Source organism: Eptatretus burgeri, chromosome 12 (assembly GCF_056783735.1).
Source record: "Eptatretus burgeri isolate ZD-2024b chromosome 12, Ebu_testis_v1, whole genome shotgun sequence".
NCBI lineage: Eukaryota > Metazoa > Chordata > Myxini > Myxiniformes > Myxinidae > Eptatretus > Eptatretus burgeri.
The window spans coordinates 66,808,082-66,826,711 of NC_140972.1; the positions used below are offsets into that span (position 1 = coordinate 66,808,082).

An 18,630-nucleotide genomic window follows, 5' to 3' on the forward strand; every position below is an offset into this window, starting at 1 on the left:
CTAGTAAATGAAGCACACACAGGTCGACCAGAAACACACTTTTAATCCAGATCTACCATGGCCTCGGGACTTGGATCGAGTGCAAGATAACATGTGGATGGAGTGTACATTCATAGATAAGACACTTGTCTTCTTTACCGAACTGTGGCGCCGACGCTCTCAAAACCATCACTGTCATTGACTAGGCCTACTTCACAGTCATGGGAATCAAAACTATGTCAATGGAATGGGGATGAGGATGGATGTGATGGTGGGGGTGGGGGTGAGGGTAGGGGTGGGGGTAGGGGTAGGGGTGAGGTGATGGGTGAGGGTGGGGGTGATGATTGGGATGATGGTAGGGGTGATGGTGGGGGTGGGGGTGAGGTGATGGGTAGGAGTGAGGGTGGGGGTGATGGAAGGGGTAGGGTGGGGGTAGGGGTGAGGGTGGGGTGAGGTGATGGGTGGGGGCGAAGTGATGGGTGGGGGCGAGGTGATGGGTGGGGGCGAGGTGATGGGTGGGGGTGGGGTAGGGGTGATGGAAGGGGTAAGGTGGGGGTGAGGTATGGTGAGGGTGGGGGTGAGGTGATGGGTGGGGGTGAGGTGATGGGTGGGGGTGAGGTGATGGGTGGGGGTGAGGATGCGGGTGAGGATAGGGGTGAGGGTGTGGATAATGGTGGGGGTGAGGATGTGGGTGAGGATAGGGGTGAGGGTGTGGATAATGGTGGGGGTGAGGATGTGGGTGAGGATAGGGGTGAGGGTGTGGATAATGGTGGGGGTGAGGATGTGGGTGAGGATAGGGGTGAGGGTGTGGATAATGGTGGGGGTGAGGATGTGGGTGAGGGTAGGGGTGAGAGTGTGGATAATGGTGGGGGTGAGGATGCGGGTGAGGATAGGGGTGAGGGTGTGGATAATGGTGGGGGTGAGGATGTGGGTGAGGATAGGGGTGAGAGTGTGGATAATGGTGGGGGTGAGGATGTGGGTGAGGATAGGGGTGAGAGTGTGGATAATGGTGGGGGTGAGGATGCGGGTGCAAAAATCTACGGTCTAAACCACATTCAAATTGGTGAGTGTTTAGAAATACAACAAATAAAAACCCCCAAATGGACAATCCACTTGACTTGGCATATTCTAATTTAAATTTCTTATAATTTTCGATCAGATTACCTCCCGTTCGATCGATCTATCCAACGAATTAATCCCTAAATTCCTCATGTGCACACTGAATGGTTTGCACAGCATTGTCCCAAACGTAAACGAGAACCAAGTACCACGACTCACCAGATCCGTGACTTCCCACGTTCGACCCAGAGCGTCATGCACGGTTCATTCAAATAAACAGAAAACTGAAGAGAAAATAAAATTCAGGGAAATGGTCACATAAAAGCGGGTGGGTGGGGTAGGGGTTAAAGGAACTGCTCGTGATTTGACGAAATTTACGTCGATAACGAAACAACGCTACCTCGCTCTTTACTTCATCATGGCCGTCATGTACTGCACAAAGACCTGATACAATTGTGTTGTCTTCTCTTTCCATTTTCTCTCTCCTTTTCTTTCACCTCTCTGTAATATTCTGCTTCTTTCAGTATAAAAGTCTCATTGACAACTTGTCGGGGTTCAACGACGTGGAGCAACCTTCATGAGTCGGAACACACCGCACGACAAGATGGCGCTCGATCCCCAACCACTGCTGAGGCCACGTGGCCGCCATATTGGGACTCACTACCGACTAAAATTTCCACAGTAAACAACGTGGAATTTAAAAATAAATCAGATTATCAGGGTTTTTAAATAAACTGAATTATATATTTTTATAGGGTTTTTAATGTTGTGGTGAGTACCAAGATGGCGCTCCCCCCCAATCAGCATGAAAATGTTCAAGACTGTCATTATGGTCATCAGTGTAATGTCCGGAGGGCAGTGAGGGACGGAGAGTCGTGAGGGTTGTCGAACTCCGTTTATTGCCCGTCCGAATGTACACTACTGTAGACTACTACGAACCCCTCGCGGACACGAACAGCTATATGCTCTGCAGACACGTGACCACCACACCACACCATTCCTCCACGCCCCCTGCCAATACACTGCACTCCTCCCTCCTAAAAGTATGATTATAAACTGACAATTATAATGATAAGCATAATTGGCAAAGAATACTACGACACAAAAGCGAAAAGGAACAAAACGACATCAACCATGTAAAATCTTCCAAGTACCACGTCGCCCGATCCAACCCTGGGGTGATGGTCGGGCTGCGAATCACCCAGACGATACGGCACATAATTCATCTGTCTAACCCCATCACATCATATTCTGCGCCGGTGCGAGTGAGCTGCCCTCCAAAAGCAGCAGACTGTAGAAGCGCCTCCAGGCGGCCCACGCTCACACGCCTCCCGGCGGGGTCGAGGTGACACGCTCACACGCCTCCCGGCGGGGTCGAGGTGACACGCTCACACGCCTCCCGGCGGGGTCGAGGTGACACGCTCACACGCCTCCCGGCGGGGTCGAGGTGACACGCTCACACGCCTCCCGGCGAGGTCGAGGTGACACGCTCACACGCCTCCCGGCGGGGTCGGGGTGACACGCTCACACGCCTCCCGGCGGGGTCGAGGTGACACGCTCACACGCCTCCCGGCGGGGTCGAGGTGACACTCTCACACGCCTCCCGGCGGGGTCGAGGTGACACGCTCACACGCCTCCCGGCGGGGTCGAGGTGACACGCTCACACGCCTCCCGGCGGGGTCGAGGTGACACGCTCACACGCCTCCCGGCGGGGTCGAGGTGACACGCTCACACTCCTCCCGGCGGGGTCGAGGTGACACGCTCACACGCCTCCCGGCGGGGTCGAGGTGACACGCTCACACGCCTCCCGGCGGGGTCGAGGTGACACGCTCACACGCCTCCCGGCGGGGTCGAGGTGACACGCTCACACGCCTCCCGGCGAGGTCGAGGTGACACGCTCACACGCCTCCCGGCGAGGTCGAGGTGACACGCTCACACGCCTCCCGGCGGGGTCGAGGTGACACGCTCAGACGAACCTCCCGCGCCCCAGGCCGACAAGCTCGCTCGTCCCTCACGGACAGAAACAAGTAAACACGCTGAGTCCGCCAGACATGAGGGCGCCGTCACTGGCGGTAGCAGCGGGGAGGGCGGCCTTGGGAAGATAACACTCGGCCCCCGCGAGAGTAGCGACAGGGGTGACGCTGAGCAGCGAACCGCCCCCCCCCCAATCGACTCGAACCAGGCAATCAGCCGGCTCTATTCCCAGCCGTCCCACACCAAAACCGCGCATCAGCCCCGGGCGCAACACCGCTCCTGCCACCGACCGCCTAGGCCGCAGCAAATCCAGCCGAGACTTCAACGCGCGTCCATACAGACGAACAGCGTTGACTGGATATATATATATATATATATATATATACATATATATATATATCTATATATATATATATATATATATATATATATATATATATATATATATATATATATATATATATATATATATATATATATATATATATATATAGTCGCGGATTCCGCGCCCGCCGGCGTGCTGACGGCCACGTAACTCGAATCGCGGCACGTCGCCCACCGGACGGACAATCCAGTCGTGACCCTCTCGGACTAACGCCGGGAACCAGTCACGGGTGGACCTTTCGGTCTCACCACGATCGAGCCAATCAGCCCCCGCGTGGGATAGGGTTGCTCGCCGAATTCGACCTACCTAAGTACCCACACGGAGGGTAGACCGGGCGATCGCACCTCGCCGCAGGTCGACTTCGGACACGGGCCACTTAAGCGACCCGTTCCGTACTATCAGAATAACCGAGCAGTGTTATCGTCGACCTCGACGGTTCGATTAATTATCGGGCGTATTCAGCCCACTACCAACCCTTTACGTGAAGCAAGATGGGGATTCAATAGAGGAAAAGACGAAGCGAAGCGGGAGAACAGTTCAATAATAAAGCACATTTATTCGCGGCACACGGGAAGCACACATATACAATTCCACCAAATGCACACAGAAAAGAAAAACACAATTCAATTTACACAAAAAGCAAATATAAAAGCGAAGACACAATGCAGAGCTAATACCGACGACCGAGCACACGGCAACACTTATACAATTCACACTTATACAACACATACCCAAAACCAAGGAAAGAATACCCTCAAGGATGAGGCGGGCCTGAGGCCGAGACCGGGTCGGCCTACCCGTCTGGTGATGAGACGAGGAGCGGCGATGGCGCCTCAACTCCGCGGTCCTCGCGGACAGTGTCTGGTAGGGGGTGGGAAAGGGGCCCCCTTGGTCGCACTATCTCAGCGCGGGGGGAAACAGGAGGGGGTTGCTGATGCTCAGGGTATAGAGGATCTTTATTATCCCGCGACGAGCGTCTCCACCTCGGCCAGGTCGCGCTGTCGGCCTCCCTCGGGTGCAGCTCCCTGCACGACGCGAGCACCCCCTCGTCTGGTGTCGCCGCCTTTCCACAGCTCCGTCCCCTCCGTTCCGACTCCAACGCACACGACGAGCAGCTCCACCGCCCGCGAAGTCTTGACTCTCTGTTTCCGACTCTCCTACTCTCCGCCTCTCGACTCTCCGACTCTCTTACTCTCCGACTCTGGACTCTCCTGGACTGACGAACACGGTCCTTTTATCCGCCCCGTAGCTTCGCCCTCTCATCCTTGACCCCCTCCCTTCGACCTTTCACCTCGCTCCCCATTGGCCCGAGATAAAGTGGGCGTGAATGCTTTTTGATCCATAAATTTGCATATATCGATCGCCCTGGAGGCGGGGCCAAATCGCCCCTCGCTCACCGATTGGACGGCAAAAAGTGGGCGTGTGTCGTTTTTGATCCGTTTTTGAAGCACAAAATCCGTGATTTTGTACACGCTGTTCGGCGCGCGCCCTGCACGAGTCCAACACCGGTACCCACAGGCGGCGCAAGAACGGTGGCGATGCGACGGTTGCGAGGTGTGACGTGAAGGTCGTGGCGGTTGTGGTGAAGCGGTGGTTGGTGGTGGTAACAATGGCGGTTGGTCCAAATTAAAGATAGCAAAAGAAAAACGGCTATCCTGAAGAGTCGCAGCACGCATAAATGACATGTATTCCCACTAGACAACGGGTTTGGGCCTAACTACACATGCACTTACCGAGATACCTCACCTAAGGGACCTGAATGGTGGTTTGCGAATTTGGTAACCACAACACTACCCCCTCCCCTTTTTACAGACTCGTCCCGAGTCGTCAAATTTTCGTGTGCCATCATGTGTAGTTTTCCCCTAGTACATTTTATCTACGGATCCCTGAGTGCGACATTCATGGTATTCGTGTCCCCAAAATAAATAACCTGAGGGCTGCGTAACTATCTAAACAAACTCACTCACACGGACGACTTAAATAAAATTACCGGCGCTAGACAGACATGCCGGGGGCACACTCATATTTACAGTACATCTTAACCTTAACTTACAAATTTTACACTAAACCATGGCCCAGGATCAATGAACTCTGCAAAAGAAAAGCAGTTAGCAGGGAGCCAGGCTGCCCGCATGCAGTCTCTGGCTCAAAACAATGCAGGTGACAGGGAACGTGGCTGGCTGCTCACACGCAGTCCAAGGCCTTCCCTTTTGAATTGAACTCAGTGAACCACAACGGTGCATGGGCTGCACAACGCAGTCTCCATGCCAGCTCAAGTGGCACACGCAATGAGCACAACGAATGGATGCATGAACACAAACACGGTGCACGGGCCGCCACTGCAGGCCCGTGTTGTAGCTGCCAACAGGGCAGTTCTTGCAGCTTGAAAACTGTTGCCTTGCGGATCCTGGCGCACATGGAAATGAACAGGGGGGGGGGGTAAAGCAAAAATTGAACGGGGCTGGTGAACATGGGCAGTGGGCATGGCATGGCAAAGGCAGCAGGCAAACTCAGCCCGCCGAATAAGGCCGCTGCAGGCAAACACAGTCCGCAGATGAACTGGCCGGCACAGGCCTTGAAGTACCACAGCTGCAGATGATCCGGCCGGCACAGGCCTTGCAGCACACAGCCAGCAGATGAAGCTGGCCAGCTTTTGCCGTCAGTGGAAGTTGGTGGAGGGAGTGCGGTGGTGCTGGCCACTTGGAAGGCGGGCTCGGACCTACCTACCTGTCTCCCTCCCACCTATCGCCTTTGCCTGTCACTGTACATACCCACTCCCTTAATTTGTCAAACCCCAATTTAGCCCCAACTTATTTTTTTTTATTTTTACTTTTATGTTTACTTCCCCTCTATAAATCGTCCCCTAACCCCCTTTATCGTCCTTGTTCGGCTAACCTATCCTGTCACCTAGCCTACTCCCAACCCCTACGTTCCCTTCCCTGAGGGGAATAAGGGAGAGCTAACGTCCTGTGCCGAGGCCCAACTCAAGCCTCAGAATGGCCTCCCCAGAGTTCAGCGATCTTAACACCAAGTGGGTCCAGCGGCCCACAACGACAGCGAGGGGATGGATGGTGCGGAGGGGTACATCTCCTAATCTACCCTAACCATTTAACTGTTAAACTACCCCGGGGCTTTCAACAAGCGCCTCTCGCTTAAACTATTGGTTCTATAAACCCAGATTCCCGTCGCCTGTGATGGTGTCCTCACAATTTCGGGCCTCGCCCCCCAATTTTCGCTCCGTGCCCTCACACGGTCTCCTGGCTGGGACACGTGGCTCCCTTTGGCAGGCACGACCCTCTGCCGAATCTCCCGCTATGGCACCCCCGGGCACTACACTGCCTCCGAGCCTACCAGCTCCCTAACACCGGGGAGTGCCCCCCATGGCACCTCCCCTGAAACGCACACGTGGCAGGCTGGCTTCCCGGGCCCCTTTCCGAGGGTCACCCCTGCCCACAACACTGCCCACGCGGCTAATGGCGCCCCGGGCCCCCGCACCAAGCAGGCGCACCCGTGCCCACTACTCTATCCCGGCCCCCCATGGGCCCTTGGCCTACCGCGGCCGACTAGCCTGGTGCCCGGGGTACCCACTCAGCGACACTCACCTTTCGCAGCCACGCTCCCAAGCCCGTCAACAGGGCTCCTGCACCCCTCCAAATGGGTCTCGAGCCTACTTTCCCACCAACAACAAAACGACCTCCATTTTTCAATTTGACTAACCCCGCTAACTCACTCTACACTGACCCCGGGGTCCCTTGGGCGGGAGTCACTCCTCCCCCCAATCACTCATCGCACCATGCATTCCCCATTCGCTCCATACACACAGACCCGCTGGCCTCACTCACTCACCATGTACCCACCTCACAACTCTCCAACTCTTCAACACACACACCACTGAACTCTGCCATCCTTCTATCTGCACCCCCTAACTAACTCGTGCTCCCACGTCGTCCCTTAAACTAGTAGCACGTTCCTTTTAACACTACGTAGCTAAACTACGTCCCCTCTACACATCCACAAGTCTGTCACTGTCTCCAAATAAATCATTTTATTTCCCAACCTAAATCTGGCTACAATCCCTCTACCTAATCCATTCCACGGACTCCATGAGGACTTACCCCTGCCCCATGAAGTCGGTCTAACTAAGCTAACCCTTCCCCCTAACTAGTTTCCATCCTGTGCCCAAGTAAGGGGGTCTTTCACCCCTTGCCCAGGAATCCTGTGCACCCGAAAGTGAGGCTTGCCCTTTTTTTTTTTTTTTCATGCGCAGCACCTGCGCGGCAACTCAGAGCTCGCGCACTTTACACCTGCCCGTGACGTCATGCAGCTGCACGTGTTCCTCGTCCCTCCTTGGACGGTACCATCCGGCAGAGATACCCCTCCTGCCGGATTCCAACCACACGTGCAGCCATGACGTCACCGTGCGCATACACAAGCCCCACGTCTCGAGGGGTTCCCCACGCGAACACCTGTGCTTTGCCCGTTGGAGCTTAACACACACGATCGCGTGGAGAACCCGTCCGGTCCAATTCCATTTACCTGCCTAAACTTTGTCCGTCCGCGGGATCGGCAAATCCACCGCGTGCGTTTCCGGACCGGGACTTCACTCTCGCAAGCGAGCACGTGGTGGTCTCGTGCGTTGCACAGCACGAACCGCGTGCTCACTGCTGGGTGAACCCGGCACGGTCCTCGAAACAACTACAGCCGCGACTCGGCTTTCTCTCCTCTGTCGCCGTCTCCGTGTCCATTCCACACACGCACACCTGCGTGTTACGACGCACACAGTCCACTCCATCACATTCACACCGGGAGATGCGGCTGCGTGCTCCCGCATGCCAACCGACATCTCCCTCACATACCGCTCTCTCACACACACGGTTTCCCTTGCACACGGCCGTTCACTCACGCGTGCCTCACTCGCACACGTGGCTCCACGCACTCGCGGCCTTCCACTCACTCGTGCCTCACTCATACACCGTGCCTCACTCACACACGCGAGGGCACTCACCCGCGGTGCCTCATTCACACACACGGCGACACTCACACACGGTTCCTCACCCACACACGCGGGGGCACTCAACCGCGGTGTCTCATCCATACTCCGTGCCTCACTCACACACGGTGCCTCATCCACACACGGCGTGCTGGGAAGCACGCACTCTGGCACCATCGCCACCACACCACTCACACGTGGTGCCTCACTCATACTGGCCGTTTCACTCACACACACGGCCTCACTCACACACGGTGCCCCATCCACACCCGGCGTGCTGGGAAGCACGCACTCTGGCACCATCGCCACCACACCACTCACACACGGGGTCGCTTCCACACACACAGGGACAACCACCCTGGGGATTTGTGTCCCCACAAGGGTCTCCGGGGCCTCTACACCCCCCAAGCTCTCCGTGCACCCGTCCACAGCACTCGTCCCCTCAACCTCGCAAAGCACGACCGAACTCACCTGGTCGTGACTCGCCTCAAGGGGGCAGACTCCCTCCCCTCGTTCCTGGAGGAGGTCATCCAGGTGCTCGCACTGGGTCTCCACCCAGTCCGCCAGCTCACCCCCATTATCCTCCACTACCTCTGTGTGTGTGTGTGCGTCACTTACCCCGTCTTCCTCGTGTAGTCTTTCCTCTATTTTTTCTATCTCCCGTGTCTCTGCCAACTCTTCACCCTTTACCTCCCTAGTCTCAACTATTATTTCCTTTGTCACGGCCTTCATGCCCGCCTGCAGGCATCGGCCCATGTTCTGCGTCTCACCCAGTAGCTTTTTCATTTCTTCCTTCATGTGCTGTGTATTCGCATCCATCGTCGTTTTCACTTCATTTGTATTTGTATCCATCTTTTCGTTCATGCCTTTCATTTCGTTTTTCATTTCATTCGCATTCGTTTCCATTTGCTTGTTCATTGCCGCCAGCATGGCGAATAGCTGGGCTATGTCGGGTGCGCTTGAGTGAGCCGTTTCGGCAGGGGTTGGGGAAGGGTTTTGGTGGAGAGGGGGGGGGAGGTGTCATACACCGCGGCCGCACCTATTTCGGGCTCTGGGTTCAGTTGGGCGAGTCCGTGTTCCTGCACGGGCATTCCATCCTGGGCCATGGACTCTACATTACTACACATATACATTTCTAATACCCCCGGCTCCCGCTCGCCTTGAGACGCCATCTTGCTTCTCTTAAAGGGTTAATTTCGCTCGCTCGTAATTTGGAGGGAATCGGGGTCGCTTCTCTCACCCCTGGACCGATTCCCGTGAATTTAGCCGGAGACAGGAGAGCCCGTTTTCCTGTTCTCCGATACCAGTGCCGCGAGGAGGGCGATGAATTTGTATCGCACGACCTGACACCAGTGTCGCGGATTCCGCGCCCGCCGGCGTGCTGACGGCCACGTAACTCGAATCGCGGCACGTCGCCCACCGGACGGACAATCCAGTCGTGACCCTCTCGGACTAACGCCGGGAACCAGTCACGGGTGGACCTTTCGGTCTCACCGCGATCGAGCCAATCAGCCCCCGCGTGGGATAGGGTTGCTCGCCGACCCGACCTACCTAAGTACCCACGCGGAGGGTAGACCGGGCGATCGCACCTCGCCGCAGGTCGACTTCGGACACGGGCCACTTAAGCGACCCGTTCCGTACTATCAGAATAACCGAGCGGTGTTATCGTCGACCTCGACGGTTCGATTAATTATCGGGCGTATTCAGCCCACTACCAACCCTTTACGTGAAGCAAGATGGGGATTCAATAGAGGAAAAGACGAAGCGAAGCGGGAAACAGTTCAATAATAAAGCACATTTATTCGCGGCACACGGGAAGCACACATATACAATTCCACCAAATGCACACAGAAAAGAAAAACACAATTCAATTTACACAAAAAGCAAATATAAAAGCGAAGACACAATGCAGAGCTAATACCGACTACCGAGCACACGGCAACACTTATACAATTCTACTTCACAGACGGCGCCGACAACACATACCCAAAACCAAGGAAAGAATACCCTCAAGGATGAGGCGGGCCTGAGGCCGAGACCGGGTCGGCCTACCCGTCTGGTGATGAGACGAGGAGCGGCGATGGCGCCTCAACTCCGCGGGCCTCGCGGACAGTGTCTGGTAGGGGGTGGGAAAGGGGCCCCCTTGGTCGCACTATCTCAGCGCGGGGGGAAACAGGAGGGGGTTGCTGATGCTCGGGGTATAGAGGATCTTTATTATCCCGCGACGAGCGTCTCCACCTCGGCCAGGTCGCGCTGTCGGCCTCCCTCGGGTGCAGCTCCCTGCACGACGCGAGCACCCCCTCGTCTGGTGTCGCCGCCTTTCCACAGCTCCGTCCCCTCCGTTCCGACTCCAACGCACACGACGAGCAGCTCCACCGCCCGCGAAGTCTTGACTCTCTGTTTCCGACTCTCCTACTCTCCTACTCTCCGCCTCTCGACTCTCGACTCTCCGACTCTCTTACTCTCCGACTCTGGACTCTCCTGGACTGACGAACACGGTCCTTTTATCCGCCCCGTAGCTTCGCCCTCTCATCCTTGACCCCCTCCCTTCGACCTTTCACCTCGCTCCCCATTGGCCCGAGACAAAGTGGGCGTGAATGCTTTTTGATCCATAAATTTGCATATATCGATCGCCCTGGAGGCGGGGCCAAATCGCCCCTCGCTCACCGATTGGACGGCAAAAAGTGGGCGTGTGTCGTTTTTGATCCGTTTTTGAAGCACAAAATCCGTGATTTTGTACACGCTGTTCGGCGCGCGCCCTGCACGAGTCCAACACCGGTACCCACAGGCGGCGCAAGAACGGTGGCGATGCGACGGTTGCGAGGTGTGACGTGAAGGTCGTGGCGGTTGTGGTGAAGCGGTGGTTGGTGGTGGTAACAATGGCGGTTGGTCCAAATTAAAGATAGCAAAAGAAAAACGGCTATCCTGAAGAGTCGCAGCACGCATAAATGACATGTATTCCCACTAGACAACGGGTTTGGGCCTAACTACACATGCACTTACCGAGATACCTCACCTAAGGGACCTGAATGGTGGTTTGCGAATTTGGTAACCACAACAATATATATATATATATATATATATATATATATATATATATATATATATATATATATATGTATGTATATGTATATATATACATATATATATATATATATATATATATATATATATATATATATATATATATATATATATATAAATATATATATATATATATATATATATATAAATATATATATATATATATATATATATATATATATATATCAGGGTCATATAACAGCAAAAACATCGTCTGCGCCGAGGCAAGCTCCTCTTCACGTACAGCGCGTCCCCCCAGTATAATTCCCACACATGAGAGGGCAGCGAACCCTGGACTGTCCTCGAAGCCGGAGATCTGCAAGACCTCTTTATTCGCAACGATCGTCCACAAACTCTTCACATCAAAGAAGGCCTTGATCCCAATCAAACTCATTTTGCTCACACGCGGACTGTCGGCATTTGCGTTTATAACGTCAAGCTGAATCACTCGTGCCGCGAGAATCAAACACACAACAATTCGCAATTTCTGAACCACGCTGCGCGCACGCCTCTTGGTTGTCACGACGTTGAGGCGACTTGCGTGCCGGTCTCCATCTGAACGTCGATGGTCGCGTCCCGAGAACTTCTTGAATGCGACCGGCTCGCTCCAATCCCCCGTTGAAATCGCCTGAACGACACGGGCGTGCACTGTATCACGAGCGTAGCGCAAGCGCGAGAGTCTGTCGCAGCTGGCATGGCCCCCGTTGCTCCGGAACCGTATATCGTAGTTGTAGGAAGCAATGACCGGAAACCCATGTTGCATCGTCGCTGCTCCTACCGCTGGGATCTCGCCCTCGGGTCTCGAGGGAGGCCCGGGCCCAAACGGAGGTACGGGCCCCGAAGGAGACACAGGTGCACCTGGAGGTACGAACTCCAAAACAGGAACCTCCTCCTCCTCCCGACACTCTAATCGGCCCGGCACGGGACGTCCAAGGCCACTGGCTGGTGCCGTCCAGTCTAGCCTGAGGCTAGCCAGACAGTCCCGGCCCAAAAGGGCGGCCCCCCCTCCCCTCGTACCACAAACAATGAGAGTAGGGCGCTTTGACCTTGGTAGACCACCGAGACATCTGTCACAGCAAGCGGTGCAATCGCTTCGCAGGTGTACGTGTACAGCAAAAAGGTCGTCTCGACCAGGTGAATACCGCGGAGGTCACGAGCGGTCCGTTCGCCCATGACCGACACCACGGCCCGGGTATCAACTTGGAACACGATCGGTGCCCCGTTCACCTCGACCTCCACTGTCATTGGTCTTGTTACCTCCAGACCAACTGAAAACAGGCTCAACATCGGCTGCATTTCCTACACCGGGCCGCCGGGATCGCTATGCCCAGGCTGCAGGCCGCGCTCCAGGTCGCTGTGGTCATCCCGCACCTCGCTATCCAAGACCTTTACGGCGGCCCCCGCCATTCGACACACACGCTTCAGATGTCCCACCTTGTGACAATGCAAACACACGGTGTTCTTATACGGGCACACCCGCCGCAGATGCTGTCCTCCACATCCCCAGCATCCCTGTGTGTTCATCTCGCTGCCCGCGCGGCCGCGCTGCAGCGTGCGGCCCCGGCCCGCACCGAAAGGTGTGCGCGTGGCCTGGGGCCCCTGGGTCATCGCGTGGACCCCGGGATCACCTGACATGCCCCAGCTGGAATCACCCGTCACGCCCTGGCCGGCGATGGCGCGGACATCTGTGAGTGTCTGCTCGACAGCTGAAGCAGTCTCGACCACCGAGTGGAATGTAACGTCGACACTTCGCATTCGCAGAATTGCCGACACCATCTTTGCATCTTGCAGCCCAGAAATAAAGCGATCTCTGAGTCGAGCTGGACGCTCCTCTGCCGTGAACTTGCAGGCCACGGCCGAATGCTTCACCCGCGCCACGAAATCTGTGACACGCTCCTCCGCACCCTTCGTGAGGTGATCGAACTGGTATCGAGCCAGCTGCACTGACTTCTCCGGCGCCATGTGGGCTTTCATCTTCTCTACCACGTCCTGAAACGACAGCCCGTCGTCACTGGGCTTGTCTGGCGCCACCAAATCACTCAGTAGTCGATAATGCTCTACCGACAGCGAGGCGAGCAAGATCGACTTCTGTTTGCTCTCGTCGACCACATCATTCGCGTGGAAATAGCACCCCAATTGTTCCGAAAACAATTTGAAGTCGTCTCCGACAAAAACGGGCACTCGTCCGTGCGCCATGCCCCGACCTTCCACCATCCTCGAGCCGTCCTACCGTTCACTCGACGCGAATTCGCAGGCGACGGCAAGACGTCTGGCTGCAGGACTCGACCCGCACCGAAGACTGTGCGTGCGGCCGCGGGCGCGCGAAACTCGCAATGCGTTTCCCTGGGATCCTCGCGAAAATCGAACCGCGCGAGCTGCGCTGATTTTCCCGGCGCTCCGTGCGCCTCACAATCCAATTGCTCCGGCAACGACTCCAAGTCAATACCGAGGAAAACCCAGGCACTCTGCACACGTCGATCCGAAACAGACTCGTCGTCAGTGTAGTGTCTGGTGAGCAGTGAGGCGAGCAGAGTCGTGAGGGTTGCCGTAACTCTGTTTATTGCGTATCCGGATGTGCACCACTGTAGACTACCACACGCCTCTCGCGGCGCGAACACCTATATGCCTTGCGGACACGTGACCACCAAAACCACTCCTCCACGCCCCCACAACGCTCCCCGCATTGTGTCTTGCCCACGTATGCCAATACACCACAACCAGCATTTCTGTCTTTGTGGATTTCTAATTATATAATATGTTTATTTATTTACCGAAAACGATTCCACGACCCACACACCAACTCCAATTATTTATTTATTTACCGAAAACGATTCCACGACCCACACACCACCTCCAATTATTTATTATTTAAAGTGGGATTGACGTAGGAAAGTTGGCGTGGCTTATGAAAAATATTGTGTAGCTCAGGAGGTGTGGTCAAACAAAAGCATTGAGAGAAGTTTATCGGGTTTTCCGTGTGTGTGTGTGTGTGTGTGCATGTGAGTGTGCACGCGCGCAACACGAGGCTCCACAGCACAAACCAGCAAACGGATTATTTTTCAAATGGTAGTCCTTCAAAAAAAGGGTGTCCATTTACCCTCATTTTTTATGAGGAGTGCCAGTTGGCAAAATACGCAATAGGAAAAAATCTTGCCAGGCAGAGGAACAATTGTATGTGAACCAATACGTCTTGGCAATGAATCTTCGTCGGTGGATCGGTCAGAATGAACAGCATCGTATCCAGCGCTTCGATCCTAGCGAATCCCTCGTCGCCTACCGGCTTGTTGCAGTGTTTGTGGGTTACTGACACCATTGTTGATGGCCACCTGAGTGGTGCAGCTGGTTGTGGGTTACCGACACCATTGTTCATGGCCACCTGAGTGGTGCAGCTGGTTGTGGGCTACCGACACCATTGTTGATGGCCACCTGAGTGGTGCAGCTGGTTGTGGGTTACCGACACCATTGTTCATGGCCACCTGAGTGGTGCAGCTGGTTGTGGGCTACCGACACCATTGTTGATGGCCACCTGAGTGGTGCAGCTGGTTGTGGGTTACCGACACCATTGTTCATGGCCACCTGAGTGGTGCAGCTGGTTGTGGGTTACCGACACTATTGTTCATGGCCACCTGAGTGGTGCAGTGCCTGTAGAAAGTCTACCCTCCCTTTGAAAATTTTCACCTTTTATTGCCTTATAGCTTGGAATTAAACTGCAATAACTCAGACTTTTCCCACCATTATCTACATATAGTAAGTAGTAACTCACAAGTATCAAGTGAGAAACAAATTTCAGAAAATTAATTAAAAACTACAAAACTAGAACATCTTCTCTTTTTTTGTATACCTTGTCGAGGTTCGTATGAGAGCTAACACACAATGCACAGCAAGAGGGGCGGGGATGGGAAGGACAAAACAGTGGGGAACAGAGACATTAGGAGATCTGTGGAAGGGAGAGGGATGGGGCGGGGAACATGGGGAATAGAAGATGGACATTACAGGGACTTTCAGGAAGGAAAGCAGGGAATTTGAAGGAGGTGGGTTTGGGGTGGATTAACGGGGGTAGAAAAAAAATCATGGTTTTGGATGGGGGGATGATAAGAAGTGGTGGTGAACAGCTGTTTTGAAGACCTGAAGGGAAGAGTGGGATTTAAGAGTGTGTGGGAGTTTGTTCCAAAGGTGAGGAAAAAGAGAGGAATGAAAGAACGAAGGAAGATGAGCAGTGATTCTTGATTTTGGTAGTAAAACCAGAATGGGGGTCTCACTGGAAAGGTAGTGGCAGCTGAAACAGTCGATTAGTTTAAATTGGAATTACATATGTATCTGGACGTATTGGAGATCGAGGAGTATGGGGATGTTGGCAGGACTTCTGAAGTAGCTTGAGCATTGATGGGTGATTGTGTGCATCTGTGCAGAGTGTTGTCTGTGGGCATCTCATCAAGGGGTGGTGTGTGGTTGATGTTGTGCGTTTCTCACCTTAGAACAGCTTTTGCCATTTCCTCCACCGAAACAACGACACTACCAAAAATATATTACATTTTCTTTTCTTTAAAAAAAATATAAATTAGTGGTGTTGATGTGGTGCAGGCTTGATGGGCCAAATGGCCTCCTGCGTCTGGTAACCTACTCAAGGCATCAACACAGAAATTCTCACTGCTACCTTATAGAATAGTCAGCAGCTGCCAACTTCTCAACCCAATGCTAAATGGTGCAGAGGTCTCATTCAGCTTAAAATCCAGAACAATGGTTTTGCTTTTGCCTGACAAACTGAGCAAATGTTGCTTCAGCACAAATCACTGGTGCAACCAAATCGATATGTGTTGAGTCATACCATGATGTCTCAATCAGACACATCTTGCAGAGATGCCCAGATTTACCACAGTTATGACAAAAACAATGTTTGAAATGACACAGGTGAGGAAAGTGACTGCCACCACAATGCCAGCCTGATTCACCTGTTGGAAAATTTGACGATCTGTGACTACACTTCGGCACACAAGAGCTCTCATCCTCTGAATTGAGGTGTTGTGTTGAGCAGATTGGTCACACTGAAATTTACAAGACTTTTCAGCTGACGATAATGAGTTCAGTTTGTTCACATTAAATGAACTCAACTGGAAGTTCTGCTTCCTGCTGGTGATAACACGCAGGCATCAGTAGTTATACAGACATATCGTCCAATGTAGGACCAAATTCACAATGTTCAGCAAGCCGGTGGAGGTCAGCAATAAATTCAACCACCCACTGACCTTCCTTCCTTCAGCGGTGCATGTCGAACTTGCACCGACTGGGACAATTTTCCCGAGTTTCGGCATGGAGTGTTTTTCCATGATCTCGACAAGTTCATCATAGGTTGTGTTCCTCAGTTTATCGGGAGAAAACGAGGTCCATCATCAGAAAATACACCGAGTTGCCACACACGGTGAGCGACACAGCCCTGCGCTGATCAGCTTCTTCTGCTGCTACCATCTTGTGAGCGATGAAATATTGTTCCAAGCAATTGGCAAACTCTTTCCAGTACTCAACTGGCTGGTACAATGATAGAATCCCAACAGAGGCTGTAGTGAGCAATGTGTGATGTATCCAGAGGATTAAAGGGTGAAAAGCAAGACAGCACCCAAGGTGGACCAGCACATTTATCCCTGGATATGCACGCACATGTACTGCACACACACAGATTGACAAACCTTGGAAGACGACTTGTGTCGGTGACAAGAACAAGCCAATTAGATTTTGGTGTGCAACAAGAACGAATGGTCTGGATGTAGATCCGTCCTATCAGTGCGATAAAAACTTAAACTGTTCAGCTTGGCGGAGGTATGCACTCCACCGAATGCTGTTCTACTCCAAGCATTAACCCCATGTAGCAAATTCCACAACAATATATTGTTGTGGACTCAGGAGTCAGGGATTACCCCAAGAGGAAGCACTCAGGTTTCTCCCAAACGCCCAGCCCTGTAGGCTGATGTGCCACAGATAGCCCGGTGGGTTGCTGAGCAACCATGAATGTCAATTACCTTGCCATCTCAAACAGGATTTCCTGTCTGATACCATTTACCTGGTGAGTTGATTCGATCAATCGAGGTCTGTGCCATCAGTACGTACCAGTCTATCTTTTTAAGTACGGCCGAGCGAGAACCACGGGTCTGCACTGACAAACGAGAGGAAATCACGTGAGGTAAAACTTCCCGTCTAACAACAATGTGGACTGTGCTGGACCAATGGAGGAAAGGACACTATGAGCAGGTGGAGATGTCCAATTTACATGGGTTTATTCACAAGGTGGAGAGCGAGGAAAAGCATGTTGCTAGGTGAAGACGGGTTTATTCACAAGGGCATCTATACATTAGGGACATTCAGGATTTGTGTGGTGCGGCAAAATACATATTATAGCAAAGGGACAAAGAGCAGAATTATCCTGATCTATCAAGCTAATACAATCTTACTTATATTAACATTACAGGTGCCATAATGTTCATTCTGCGGAAGGGTAGATCAGGGAGTGAGAAAAAAAAGGCGAGACATCGGCGACCTCCAAGCTTACCCGACACGAGCACACGGGCACGTGCTGGTCCAAAGTGCGGGGAAGAGTGAGGAATGAAGGGGTGTCGAGATGCGTGGCGAATCGGTGCGAGCGGGTTGCAGTGGCAGTGCTTAGATTAAGAATGGACAAGGTGCAAGTCAGGAGTCGCTCTGAAAAGAACGTTTGGTTGGGCGTTGCCCTCGCTGATTACTCTGTGCGCCCACAGTGGACAAGTCAGAGGAGAGAAAGAACGTGTGAGAAATAGCATTTTCTAATAAGTGGCATTGCTGGTCCGGTCTTGCTCCACATTGTGCCCAGACTGGATGGTACTCGGATCACTTGCTCCAACAGCGTTCCTCTCCATTCCTCTCACCAACAACCAGCAGTAAACTCACAGACCCGTGAACACCCAGCTAACCACCTTAGCTATTTTAGCACCTTGGGAGGGGTGGAGTTTGGCAGTGGCTAAAGTTGATTCCTCGCCTCTTGCAGGCATGGTTGCCGGGAGCAAGGGTCATGTGCCTCCTCCTTTGCTGTGATGTCATCCTCTCCGCAAGCTTGGTGGTTTGGAATTGCCATCACTACCTCTCGGGACGTGCCACACGAACGAATTCCCGACTTAACATGAGAGGCCGACGTCTA

At 53.3% G+C, this 18,630-nt stretch overlaps 2 protein-coding genes across 4 annotated transcripts in view; both read right to left on the bottom strand.

Moving 5' to 3' along the window:
• TRMT44 (tRNA methyltransferase 44 homolog) overlaps positions 1-1,394 on the bottom strand; it is a 48,170-nt gene extending 46,776 nt beyond the window's left edge. For 2 of the 3 annotated variants that reach the window (XM_085848340.1, XM_085848338.1), the window contains exon 1: positions 1,144-1,163. The gene's annotated coding sequence lies outside the window, so the exon portion shown is untranslated. Of the gene's footprint in view, positions 1-1,143; positions 1,164-1,257 lie in introns of those variants that run through there. The other variant, XM_085848339.1, reaches the window with a different exon arrangement.
• Positions 7-12,234, bottom strand: LOC147015815 (uncharacterized). The gene is made up of 2 exons (XM_085849123.1): positions 12,121-12,234; positions 7-1,159 (listed from the first exon to the last, which is right to left on the bottom strand). Exons 1-2 carry the CDS (start codon positions 12,232-12,234, stop codon positions 188-190), a joined length of 1,086 nt encoding a protein of 361 aa, XP_085705249.1. The 3' UTR covers positions 7-187.
• Positions 12,235-18,630: the final 6,396 nt, after the last annotated feature.